Below are 12,300 nucleotides of genomic sequence, written 5' to 3' on the forward strand. Positions count from 1 at the left end.
ACTCTCATTACTAATATTGTGACCTCTCACACTTTCACACGTCTCTCATCCCTCACTAAACCAACCACCAAAATAACAATTGACTTCTCCATATTGTGAACTCACACTTTTAGAACCCTCTTATTCCTTGGCAAATCAACCACCAATCCCAATCGATCTCTAATATCATGACCTCACACTTTGGTCAATCAACATCTCATTCACATATATTTTCAAACACCAATTACTATAGACATTTAATCTCATGATCTTACGATCATTTCTCACCGGTCTATTATCCCTCAGCAAACCAACCACCAATCTCAATCTTATTGGCATCTTATCCCTTGCCAAACTAACCACTAATCCCATCGACATCTCATCTCGTGACCTCATACTTCTACATGCTTTTAATCCCTTGACAAACCAATTACCAATCACAATTGACCTCTAATTTCGTGACCTCTCTCGACAAACCAATCACTAATTCCAATTGACCTCTCATCTCATGACCTCATTTTTTTTCTTTTGTTTGTGCCATTAATAATTTGATGTTAAATAATAAGTTTGATAAGAGAATGAAACCTTTATCATTGTTGACTTTCAGGAATCAAAACTCTAACTTAATTGCAATTGTTTCTAATATATTTGCATGAATAGCTTAGCTAATTTCTGTTTATGCGTGAATAATATCACCTTGTTCATTACAAGAAAGAATTACTCAAGTTACCTTAAAATAACGATATTAACAATCACAAAAATGAATTGAGTGTATTTGGTGTCTTCATGTCCAAGTTAATAGAGAATGAATATAGTTCACAAAAACATGGAATTGATTATACTTAAAATATTTAGACATAATTTCTCTTAGGTCGATAGTGAGAGTAGTTGATTCCCAAAATATAAATTCCATATTTAACTCTGTAATTTTTTTTTCAATGGAGTAAACCAAAAATGATTTTGATCCATTCTGAGAAGCCAAGATTTTGAGGGAAAGAGTTATATGGAGATAAGAAATTAGATAGCTTTGATAAATGGGTAGGGTAGAAAAGTATGCATTTTGGATTTTTCATGATCATTGCAAAGTTCACAAGCACATGGAATCTAAAACTTTGTTGTTAATTGAGAAATGTTGGTAATCTTATCTCGAACAAATTCACATAATTAATATACCAATACAACAAAATGATGATTGAAGAAATATAATAGATTATTAAATAAGAAGAGTGATAAAGGAAGAGAATTTGGGAGAGATAATAGGGGAGGGAATGACGTGTCACCATATCACTGGTTAGAAAAAAGATAAAAGGTGAGGAGAGAGAGAAGAGAGAGAAAAATCAATTCATCAATGATACCCAAAATATGTAGGTATGTCATATTAGTCTCATAAATCCAAACTTTCCAACAACTACTCAAATACTCGGGCATCACCCAATTAATATCAGTAATACTCCACAAAAGACTTCATATACTAAACACCCTTATATAATGCAAAAGTAAATGAGTTTCCGATTCAACCTTCTCATGACTAATACGAGTAACCATAATGCAACTTTTTTATGCACATATCATTCAAACTTTTATGATTTTATCTTATAAAGTTTGAGAAATTGAAGAGTTATGAGGTGGATAAAAAATTCTGATTAATTGGAATATTAGTGGAAACATATGAATTATTGAGAAAGGAGGATCAATTCTAAATATTAATGTTTGTGACATTTTCCAATTCGAGAACAAAATTCAAATAAAGTTTCTTTAATGTGAAACAAATTCTTTCAAGTTTGAGAGGTGGGTAATTTTTTTTATTTATTTTTTATTTAAGAAATGAAAAACGATGTGATTTCTTAATAAAAATATATTTATAATTAATCTAAGGTAGTGTTTTTTATCTCAGCATGAAATTACAGAGAAAAATTATCTACAAATTTCGCAACAATATTAAACGTTGCGATATTCCAATATTTGTGTGTCATGTAACTCCTTACATCCTTATAAAAGGGGTTCAAGTGTTAAAAGTCAGTGTCTAAAAAACTAAAAATCACAAATTCAATTTATATTTAAAATATTTTTTTAATTTTAAATTAAAGTTATAACTGTAAAACTAACTTTTAGATCTTGATTTCGTTTCCCCGGGAGACGGTGACACCTAGAATATAATTTCTAGAGCTATAATTTCTTGCCCTCACACATTCATTAGCGGGTGACACCTAGAATATATTAAATCCATTATATTTTATAATTTCAACTTTTTTTTGGCAGACAAAAACATTTCTTGTATGCATGTTATAATAGAAAACTTAATATTAAATACACATTCTCACATATACTGAAAGATACTATTAAATAAGAGAAAGATATTATTAAGGTTGGAAAACTAAATTGAAAAGATATTTATTTTTATTCATAGAATATTATTAGATGCCTTACAAATAGTACACTTAATTAGAGAGAAATATACAATGTTATAACTCTCAACAAGTGTTCATAATTTTGAAGTTGTACATCTATCTATAATCTACTGATCTATTATGCTTAGGGTTAATGTCAAACTGTAATAAGTTGAACTTGGTGTCGAGGTTTGTCCGAATGATTTGTTACGTTAAAACCAAACTCCTTAGTTTCATTGAGGTTCATGTAACGTTCTAAAGTTGTATTATTGACTCTCAATGAGTATTCTCCATGAAAAAGTCTTGCCTCAAAATAACCCATATCGTCGGTCACGTCGAGATGGTCATCGATGCGTATAAACTGTCTCAAAAATCTATCTGCGACATTTCCTGTTGGAAGATTATTGAAATTATTATCAGTCAAACACATTCTATAGCATCCTGTTGGTTTCCATCCTGCCCATATTACTAGTCCTTCAACTGCAGGATGCCCATGCCCTTCTTTCAACACTTGATCCAATAAATTTGCCTGAAGATCATATAAAAAAAACCGAGTCAGAATTTAGAGTTAAAGTCAAACTGATTAGGACAAGAATGTATATAATGTATAAACTTTACCTGATCAGGAGAAGAACCAACATCAATTTCTGTGAGCCAAATGGGGAGACTTAGGGTTGCAAGTTTATCGATGGAAGCTCTCATGTAAGCTAAATTGGGTGTATTGAAATGGGATTCAAGCCCAATTCCTAATGGGCCATGATATCCGTTGTCCCTTATTTTTCGAATTTTTTTCATATATGCATCGGGTGAGCTAGCCTTATCACTTGGCTCTTCAATTGTATTATAATCGTTCAAGAACAATGGTGTATGATGGTCATATGAGTTTATCATTTTGAACAAATTGATCTTTTTCCCAAGCCTACTCTCAAAATAATTGAAGTGCAAGTTCTCGTTAACAGCATCCCACGCAATTAGTTTGCCCGAATATCTTTTAACGATAGATTTTATCCTTTTAACGACGGCTTGATAGAAATGTTTTCCTGAGAGTGAATTGAGCCACGAAACCTGGTACTTGGGGTCGTCCCATAAGACATTGTGCCCACGAACCGACAAACTTTGGCTTTTGGCCCAATTTAGCATACCATCAGCAACTGTATAGTCTTCTCGCCCTTGAGTTACCTCGGTACTGTACCATTTCATCTCGTTCTCAAAGGTGGTCACTGTAAATCGTTTAGAGGCAAACCATTGTCGATAAGCACTATTTGATAAGATGTAACTGTTTGAGGCGCAGCCAAATTGGAATTGGGGCACCCTTAGGCTTATTTTGATGTGTGTATTTGCTAAGGGTTTTCCATTAACATCTACCAACCGCAATTTTACATGGTTCTTACGTTCCTATTATAATTGTGAATAGTCAGGACTTAATTTATACCACAATTGTATTAAAATATGATTACAATATGTAAGTGTACCTTCTCAACACTTTGATCAATGTGAGATCTCCATTCGTCTAAAGTAAATGGTTGTAATGATATGCTATCTACCCATATCTCAGTATTTGTATTATCGCTCTGCAATTGTTTAGAATGGTTAAAATCATGAAAATAATTCCATATATACATATACATGCACACACGTGAAAGAACAACAACGACAGTTTTTTTGTATTCAATAACTTTTAATGTTAGAATCTTTTATTTATTATCATTCTATAAAAATAAAATAAAATTTATTGTACGTTTATCATTACCTCGAAATAGAGTTGAGCAGACTCTGAAACGTTCATAGATAAACCGCCTTTAAGCATAGACCAACAGCCTGATTGAGCCACTGTAATACCAGCTTTATGGTACCCAGATGGTGATTTAAATATGGCATATATGCTTGCATTTCCACTGCTAACTTGTAACCAAGCTACATTTGAGAAAACAAATCCTCATACTTTTAACTATTTTTTATTTCACAGTCAAACAAACTATATAAGAAATCAATTAGTACCCGAAAAAGTGTAGATTTTATCTTTCTCCAAGAAGAAATTTTGAGATGGACTGTGAAATGCTCGAGTTCTTTGATGAGCTGCAATAAATTTGTTGTTGCCATCGTCGGAGGATACTCGATACTCAATTTTAGAATCCTCAAATGCTACCCAACCTTCTATTCCATTATCTAATTCTGTGTTCACCGCAATTCCACCTCCATATTGTGGTTTTAAAGGCTTTGCTAGACACTAAATAGATAAAAACAAAATGCAATATTTAAACTTGTGTACACATTTAGAAATATATCCACCTTTGAATCGGTTATATGAACAATAAGTGTATCCAAAAACAATAATATATAATATTTTATATGCATAAATCTAAAAAGACATTGAGAATATTACTTGTGCAGTGAAACTATAATCATATGGCAAAGCATCGACTGGCAACCCTACAAGCACATGATGCGTATGTACAATGCATGATTAGTAATCTTTAAATCAAAGAAAAAGAAACAAATGTATTTCTTTATTTAACCACTTAAAAATTGTTAGAATTTTTTTAGCGATAGAAAACAAACCCGAGTTGACGAGAGAAAATAAGATTATAATGAAGAGGAAGATTGTTGCTACTTCGTTCTCCATTCTCAAAACCTATTTCTGATTTAAGACTCTTTGGATCAATTATGAAATACACTTTGTTGTTGAAATGTCAGGAAATCAAAGGTTTGTATTTATAGTTGATAAATTATTCTTAGTTCCAATATTTTAATACCTATTATTAAATGGCTATAATTATACCATTATAGATAACATCCAATTAATTTCAATATTAAACTTTCTTTAATATAATTAAATAAAATATATCTATTTAAATAGTAATAAATCTGCTTAGTAATAAATTTTTATATATAAGATAATGATGGTCAATAATAGAAATAAATCTCAAGTTATATATTTACAATTATGATATATTTTTATTATTATATAACTAATTATTATTATTTTGAATAAATTTTAAGTTTAGAAATAATATATATATAGTGTAATGATTAAGAAAATTACATAGCAATAAAAATGTAGTAAAATATATAACAAAACAGAAAAACTTATAATTGTATAAATTATAATGAAGTAATTTAAATGATAAAAAATTATGAGAAATGATTTGGGGAAGGAATTTGAGAGAAAATATTTGAGAGAGAATTACGTGCAATCTAATTCGTTGAAAAAATAACAAAAATTTTCTCTCTTTCTCTCTTTCCTCACCCTTTATCTTCCTCCCCCATTCCCTCTCCCAAATTCATTCCCCTTATCACTAAGAGTATGTTTGGATGAATGTAATTGGAATTGATATTGAAATTCTAATTCCAATTTAATAAAAATTAATAGTAAATAACAATTCAATTCCTATGTTTAAAAAAACTATAAATTATAATTCAATCTTAATTCATATGTTTGAAAAAATTAATATAATAATAATAATTTTAATATATATTATCTATTTTATTATAATATTGATTTGACAACCAATTAATATAACTCAAGTGTTAAAATATTTTTTTAAGTTTCAATTTTTTTAAATAAAATATCGGTTTAACATGTTAATTTTATAATTTAAAAAATAAAATATATCGGTTCAATATTTTAACTTTTTAAATTCAAAAACAAAATATCGATTCAAAATGTTAACTTTTTAAATATATATATATATATATAATATTAGTTCAAAATGTAACTTATTAAATAAATACATAAAAAAGACATTGGTTCACATAAAAAAGACATTGGTTCGATATTTTAATATCATAAATTCAAAAAAAAATATATTATCGATTAAAAACTTTAATCATGTTTTAAATAATAAAATAATAAGTTATTTTGTTTGAAAAAATATAAATAAAATAAAATTTGAAATTACAATTCCGACCTAAACTAATGGAATTGAGATCTATAAAATTACACTAATATATTAATTTCAATTTCAATGAAATAATAGTTCCTATTCAATTTTTAAATATTAAAAAATTTATCAAATTTAAAAATTGAAATTGAATCCACCAATTTCAATTTCTATTTCAATTCAATACCAATTAATAGATTCTTACTAGAACTAAATTGTGAATGATAAAAAAAAAAACAATATTTGTTACGTCACTAAGTTAACATTAATGACACTCATAACTGAGTTGAAAAATGGGTAAATTCAATAAGTATTAAAATTAAATTAAAATTTTCAACTTATATCATTCACTAATATGGATTTTAATTTTCAACTTATATCATTCACTAATATGGATTAGATTATGAGTTATGGGTTGGATCATAATTCAAATTAATTTTTATTTTTTTATTTTGTTTAAGAACGTATTTCTCGTTCAACATTTTTTTATCCGTTTAAAATATTTTTGTCTCAATTAACATATTTTAAGCCCGTTTAAACACATTTTGATCTCAATTAACACATTTTAAACTCATTTTAACACTTTTTGTCTCGATTAACACTTTTTTAACCCATTTAACAAATATTTGACTCGTTATACCCCGTTTGACATGTCTTTAACCAGATTTAACATATTTTTGACTCGTTTACACATTTTGACTCATTTAATACATTTTTAATCCGTTTAACAAATATTTGATTTATTTTGTCTTATCATGTCTTTGAATCGTTTAATTCTCTTTTACTCATTTAACATATTTTTAGCTAGTCTAGTAATTATAACTATTTAGTCTCGTTTAACATGTTTTTGACATCATATTTCGACTCAAGGAAGAGTGAGAAAAGCTCTGGAGATTTTAGGTTTTCAGCAAAAATTCCGGTAGCAAATTCTCTCATCACGAATAGACGAATAACACGATCGACACGAACGCCACGATCGGCAGAAACGGCACGATCGGCACAAATGGCACGATCAACACGAACCGCACGATCGACACGAACGTCACGATCGGCACGATTTGCACGATATCAAGGTTGTGGATCGCTTATTATTGCACAATCGGAACAATCAACACAATCGATACGAACGACACGATATCGACCCTAATTGCTAAGTCGGTCATTCATCTACAGAGCTTGGTTGGAAGGTTAGGGCTTCTAGTTTAGGGTTTCTGGTATACCATATTCTGTAATTTCATTTTTCAATTGTTTTGTTATTTTGTTCTATTCTTCTTTAAAATGGAAAGAAATAAAAATAATAAGTATAAGGAAGTCAAATAATTTGTAATGGAAAGTTTAAGGGAGGTGGCTGAAAAGAAAATTGATATGATTGTTGAAGAAATAATCCAAGAAAAGCAGGAATGCAGCAAAGGTAAAGAACCAATTGTTGTTAAAAATTCCGAAGAAAATGCTACAGGAAAATAAGAAAAGAAAGAAGTAAATTGGAATGTTGGTTATAATGAAAGAGCCAACCTGTTTGGTCTTAAAAACTAGATACCAAACTTATAATGCATGCTAATCAGTAAAGAGAAAGCTCAGCAAATAACAGTCCAACTTAATATTCAATATATCCAAGACTGGAATTTACTAAAGAAAATAGAATATGAGGAAATAGTTAAATGGTCAGTTGATGCAATGAAGGAGCTAATGAAGGCTCCCAAAACCAAGACTTACACTATCAGGAGTAATTCAACATAGAAAGTCAACGAGGTATGGAAGAATAAAGCAGAAAAGAAATATGAAAAACATGCCTACAAAAGAAAAATCTACTTGGGGGATATCCAAACAAAGGTAGAGGTACTCAACTCTCCTTTTGAATTCAAACTGCCTTCTAAATTAGAGGAGAAATGTATTGAAGACTGGGAGTTTATAGTGGTTGAAAACTTTATTGAAAAAAATAGAGTATCATTCCCAACTACCAAAGAGACTCTAATTAAACAGTGGGGAGAAAAGGGGCTTGAAAAAGTTTATGCAAATATACATGATCTCTACTTCATGCAGTTCAAAAAGGGCTCAAATCTGAAAGAAATCTTAGAGAAAAGGCATACTTACATAGGATCAAGTTGCATGAAGCTGGAAAAGTGGTCAAAAGAGATGAATCTACAAAGTAAACTAAAAGAAACAGCCCAGTTTTGGTTAAAGCTTTGGAACAATCCAGCCCACATGTACAATGCTGAAGCAATTAGTCATTTTGCAAGTATAATTGGAAAACCATTGTATATGGACCCAATAACTAAAGGAGGAGAGCACTTGTCGTTTGTTAGAATTAGTATTGAAGTGCATCCTAGGAGTGTCCTGCCAATGAAAATGACATTTGTTGACAGAAAAGGAAAGCACAATGTCATGGAAATCTCTTATGAATAGAAACCAAAGATGTGTGCTTTCTATAATACTTTCTTGCACAATAAATGTGATAAAACTAAAGAAGAAGAGCAGAAAAACTAGAAAAGTCAGGAGTTTGAAGCTTAAGTCGAAGATAAGGAAGACAAAAACACAGAAATTCAAGTTGAAGATAACAAAGGTAAAAGCCCTAAAATTCTCAGAAACAATTCTTTCTATCAAATCAGAATGGTCTCGCACAAAGAGAGAATTCAAAATGAGAAACTACAATACTCATCATCCTCTTCAATACAATCTCCTTACATCTTTAAAGGAAGGAGAAGAGGAAGTGGAAGGGGAAGAGGAAGGGGAAGAGGAAGGGGAAGAGGAAAGGGAAGAAGGCCTCTCCATTAAGATAAATGAGATGCGAAAATTCTAGGCTGGGATAGTTAGTTTTGAATGTAGTCTTTTCTGTTTCTAATCTCTATTTTTTTTAGAATGTATGAATGCTACTAATCAGGTTTTTTAGGGTCTTTTGATTGTCATCCTTAATCATAGTTAGGGTTTGTCTAGCTTTGATTTATGACCCTTCCACTTTTGGGATTTTAATGAAATGATTTTAACCGTTTCCCAAAAAACAACAACATGTTTTTGACATGTTTAATTAGTTTTGATTTGTTTAACACATTTTTAAACTTATCAAAATTAAATTTTTTAACACTTTATTTACAAAATTAAATATATAAGTTAGAAAATTAATAATGTATGGATAAGGGAGGAGGGAATATCTAGAATTAGTAGAGGGCTGGAGGGCTGGCATGTGAGCGGATGAAGAGGGAGAGTTAATTTTTTTTTAATAGTTTGTTTGAGTACTTTAACTAACTCAACTCAACTCAAATTCAAGCCAATCCAAATTTAACCCAAAGTAAATTATCTTATCCAAATTCATATTTTGAGTTAGGGTTAGTGTTTAGGTCAACCAAAAATATGGGTATCTCAAATTATTATATAAAATTCATATCTATACTTATTGCTTTGATTTTAAAATAAATAAATATTTTTGAAGACATTGTCGCGACGATTAGACTCTCAAAATAATTAATTCGGACTTCAAATAAATAATAATATATATAATGAGTTAGGCCTTGTTCGGATTGAGGTTTTTTAAAAAACCTAGAGGAAGAAAAAAATAATGATTGGTGATGATTTTGAGGAAGTGATGATTATTTTTGGTAAAAATACTTAAAGGGTATTGGTATATATAAATAAAATAATAAATAATATTTTAAAATAGATGGTATTTTGCTATTTTTATTAATGAAATGAGTGATGTGATTGTTGAGAAGTGATTGATTGGAAAATTGATTTGGGTTGGGTTTTTTTAAAAAATCCAAAGAGAACGAGCCCTTAGATTTGAATAAATTACCTCACTATTGATATATTTTTATAGATAAATAGTAAGTTTTGAAGTCGTGGTCGTGTCGATTGGACTCTAAAAAACTTAATTTTGGGTAAAATAAACCATAATATATAATATAAGTTATTTATTGATATATAGATGAATTTTGGAGAATTTATTTGATATTATTATGATTTTATTTGTCTTATAGTTATTTTTGAAAAAGGAAGAAAAAATGTTGACTGAAGGCCCAACCGAGAAAAGCCTAGTCAAAGTTCTTGGGCTTGTTCATGTTGTTCTTAAACAGAATTCCAATAGACAAAGTCCACATGAAGATTCTAATAATTTTTTAAAACACATTTTCTCACTTATTTTATTCCGAATTCAGCTCTGTAAAGTGTTTATCGCCTTATGGATGTGTATAATTCAAATTCGCCAATAATTTCAATTAAAACAAAAAAAATTTAAAGGAACTATGGTAACTTAGAGCCATTTTCGGAGATTCGAGCGTTGTACTTCAAATGTTCAGTTCAAATTTTTAGGGTAGATTATAAATGCTATTATCTAGCTACCTTAGAAAAAACAACATCCCAAACCCCTTAAAACTCCCCAAACCTATTTTACAAGAAAAATACGAATTTGTCTTTTGGGTACTCTAAAATATTTTTTTTTTGTAAAATTCGGTGTGCTAGCTCCTAAGAATTTCCATAAGTTTTTTAAGGAATTAGTTTCCTTCACTTTAACGTTTGAATTTTCAATTTTTAATAAATTTATTTTTTGTCATTATGTATTATATCTTTTTGTGTGATTGATCCATTAGATTTTATTTTCCTTTTGAAAGTCCATCGGCAACCTAGTGGTTTATTTCCTAGATTTAGATCCACTAGTTTCCACGTCTGGTTTTGCAAGATATATTTTATCTCACAATTAATTGCATCTTTCCATTGAAGCCCTTTAGATGAGGTAATTGTCTCATTATACGTTTGAGATTCACTTTCCATCATGAAAGTACAAAAATATGGACCAAAGAATATTTCCGTTTTAGCTCGTTTACTTCGTCTATGTTCAATCATAACTTCATTTTCCTTTTCTTGTTCATCTTATTCAAGAAGTATTTTTGGAGAATGTGATTCTTATTAGACTTATATGAAAATACATGTCAAACAACGATATATTTCTTGATTCCATTATCATATTCTTCTCAGACGTACCGTTTGTTTAGGAGAATAGGGTGACGTCTTAATCACAATCAATAATTTTTGGTCCAAAATTTACCTTTTTAGGTAATATTACACTACCTTAGCTTGACACCCCACATTCGTAAGTATTCATATGATGATTTTCTTTAATGACATAACTCATATCGACATTTATCTAGCTTCTTTCGTGGACCTTATTTAAAATGTAATTAGTCGTCAAAATAGCTTCTCCCCACATGTCCTGTGGTAGACTAGAACTTAATAGAAGTGAATTCATCATTTATTTTAATGTTCTATTTTTCTTCTCAGCCGTACCATTTGTTTAGAAGAATAAGTTGACGTCGTCTCATGGATTATACCATGTTGAGCGCATAACTTGGCAAAAGGTGATTCATATTCACCTTCTTTATCACTTCTTAGCACCTTAATCTTTTTACGAATCTGGTTTTAACATCATTTTTATAAATAGTGAATTTCTCTATGGCTTCATCTTTACTTTTGAAAATATACACATAACAATATTTTGTGTTATCATAAATAAAAATAATAAATTATTTGTCTCCACTGCATGTTCATGTTTCTTTTAAATTACCCATGTTTGTATGAATTAAGTCAAGTAGTATATTATTTATTTCAATGTTTTAAAAGGATTATATTGTCAATTTTTCTTCAACATAAATTACACACTTGTGTTTCTTATTTATTTCGAATGTAGGTATACTCTTCATTTATATGAATCGATGCATCAAATCATAAATATTATTACCTAACCTACCATGTCATAAAATGGAAGTCTCTAATAAATAATAGAAGAATTATTTTTTTACATTTATACTTAGTTTAATTGTCATTACATTGAGGTTAAAGATCCCATCATTAACATAACTTCTACCTACAAACATTCCACTTTTGGATAAAATAATTTTTCCGACTCAATCACATTTCTAAAACTATGCTTACTTAAAAGAAATCAAATACCATTTTTTCCAAATTTTTTGGAACATACAACACTTAGTCAAAGTTAAGTCTTTCCTCGAAGACAGCCTTAATACCACTTTTCCTTCACCTTGTATGTCCAAAGTGACAGAATTCCCCAT

At 29.5% G+C, this 12,300-nt stretch overlaps 2 protein-coding genes across 2 annotated transcripts; both read right to left on the minus strand.

The window, feature by feature from the left end:
- Positions 1 to 2,523: 2,523 nt before the first annotated feature.
- Positions 2,524 to 3,257, minus strand: LOC124945721 (endo-1,4-beta-xylanase 4-like). The gene is made up of 2 exons (XM_047486209.1): positions 2,985 to 3,257; positions 2,524 to 2,895 (listed from the first exon to the last, which is right to left on the minus strand). The coding sequence occupies exons 1-2, from the start codon at positions 3,255 to 3,257 to the stop codon at positions 2,524 to 2,526; spliced, it is 645 nt and encodes a 214-aa protein (XP_047342165.1).
- Positions 3,258 to 3,378: 121 nt separating this feature from the next.
- Positions 3,379 to 12,300, minus strand: LOC124945729 (endo-1,4-beta-xylanase 5-like). The gene is made up of 7 exons (XM_047486220.1): positions 12,256 to 12,300; positions 11,519 to 11,644; positions 4,365 to 4,593; positions 4,117 to 4,280; positions 3,839 to 3,937; positions 3,546 to 3,761; positions 3,379 to 3,486 (listed from the first exon to the last, which is right to left on the minus strand). The coding sequence occupies exons 1-7, from the start codon at positions 12,298 to 12,300 to the stop codon at positions 3,379 to 3,381; spliced, it is 987 nt and encodes a 328-aa protein (XP_047342176.1).

Source organism: Impatiens glandulifera, chromosome 1 (assembly GCF_907164915.1).
Source record: "Impatiens glandulifera chromosome 1, dImpGla2.1, whole genome shotgun sequence".
NCBI classification, from domain to species: Eukaryota; Viridiplantae; Streptophyta; class Magnoliopsida; order Ericales; family Balsaminaceae; genus Impatiens; species Impatiens glandulifera.

Bases quoted from the DNA above. Each gene is read 5' to 3' on its own strand.
- LOC124945721 (XM_047486209.1), bottom strand. From the start codon at position 3,257: ATGATAAACTCATATGACCATCATACACCATTGTTCTTGAACGATTAT. The intron at 2,896-2,984 runs GTAAAGTTTATA...TATGATCTTCAG, and splicing joins TTGGTTCTTCTCCTGATCAG to GCAAATTTATTGGATCAAGT.
- LOC124945729 (XM_047486220.1), bottom strand. From the start codon at position 12,300: ATGGGGAATTCTGTCACTTTGGACATACAAGGTGAAGGAAAAGTG. The intron at 3,938-4,116 runs GTAATGATAAAC...AAACAATTGCAG, and splicing joins CTGCTCAACTCTATTTCGAG to AGCGATAATACAAATACTGA. The intron at 3,762-3,838 runs GTACACTTACAT...CAATTATAATAG, and splicing joins TTGATCAAAGTGTTGAGAAG to GAACGTAAGAACCATGTAAA.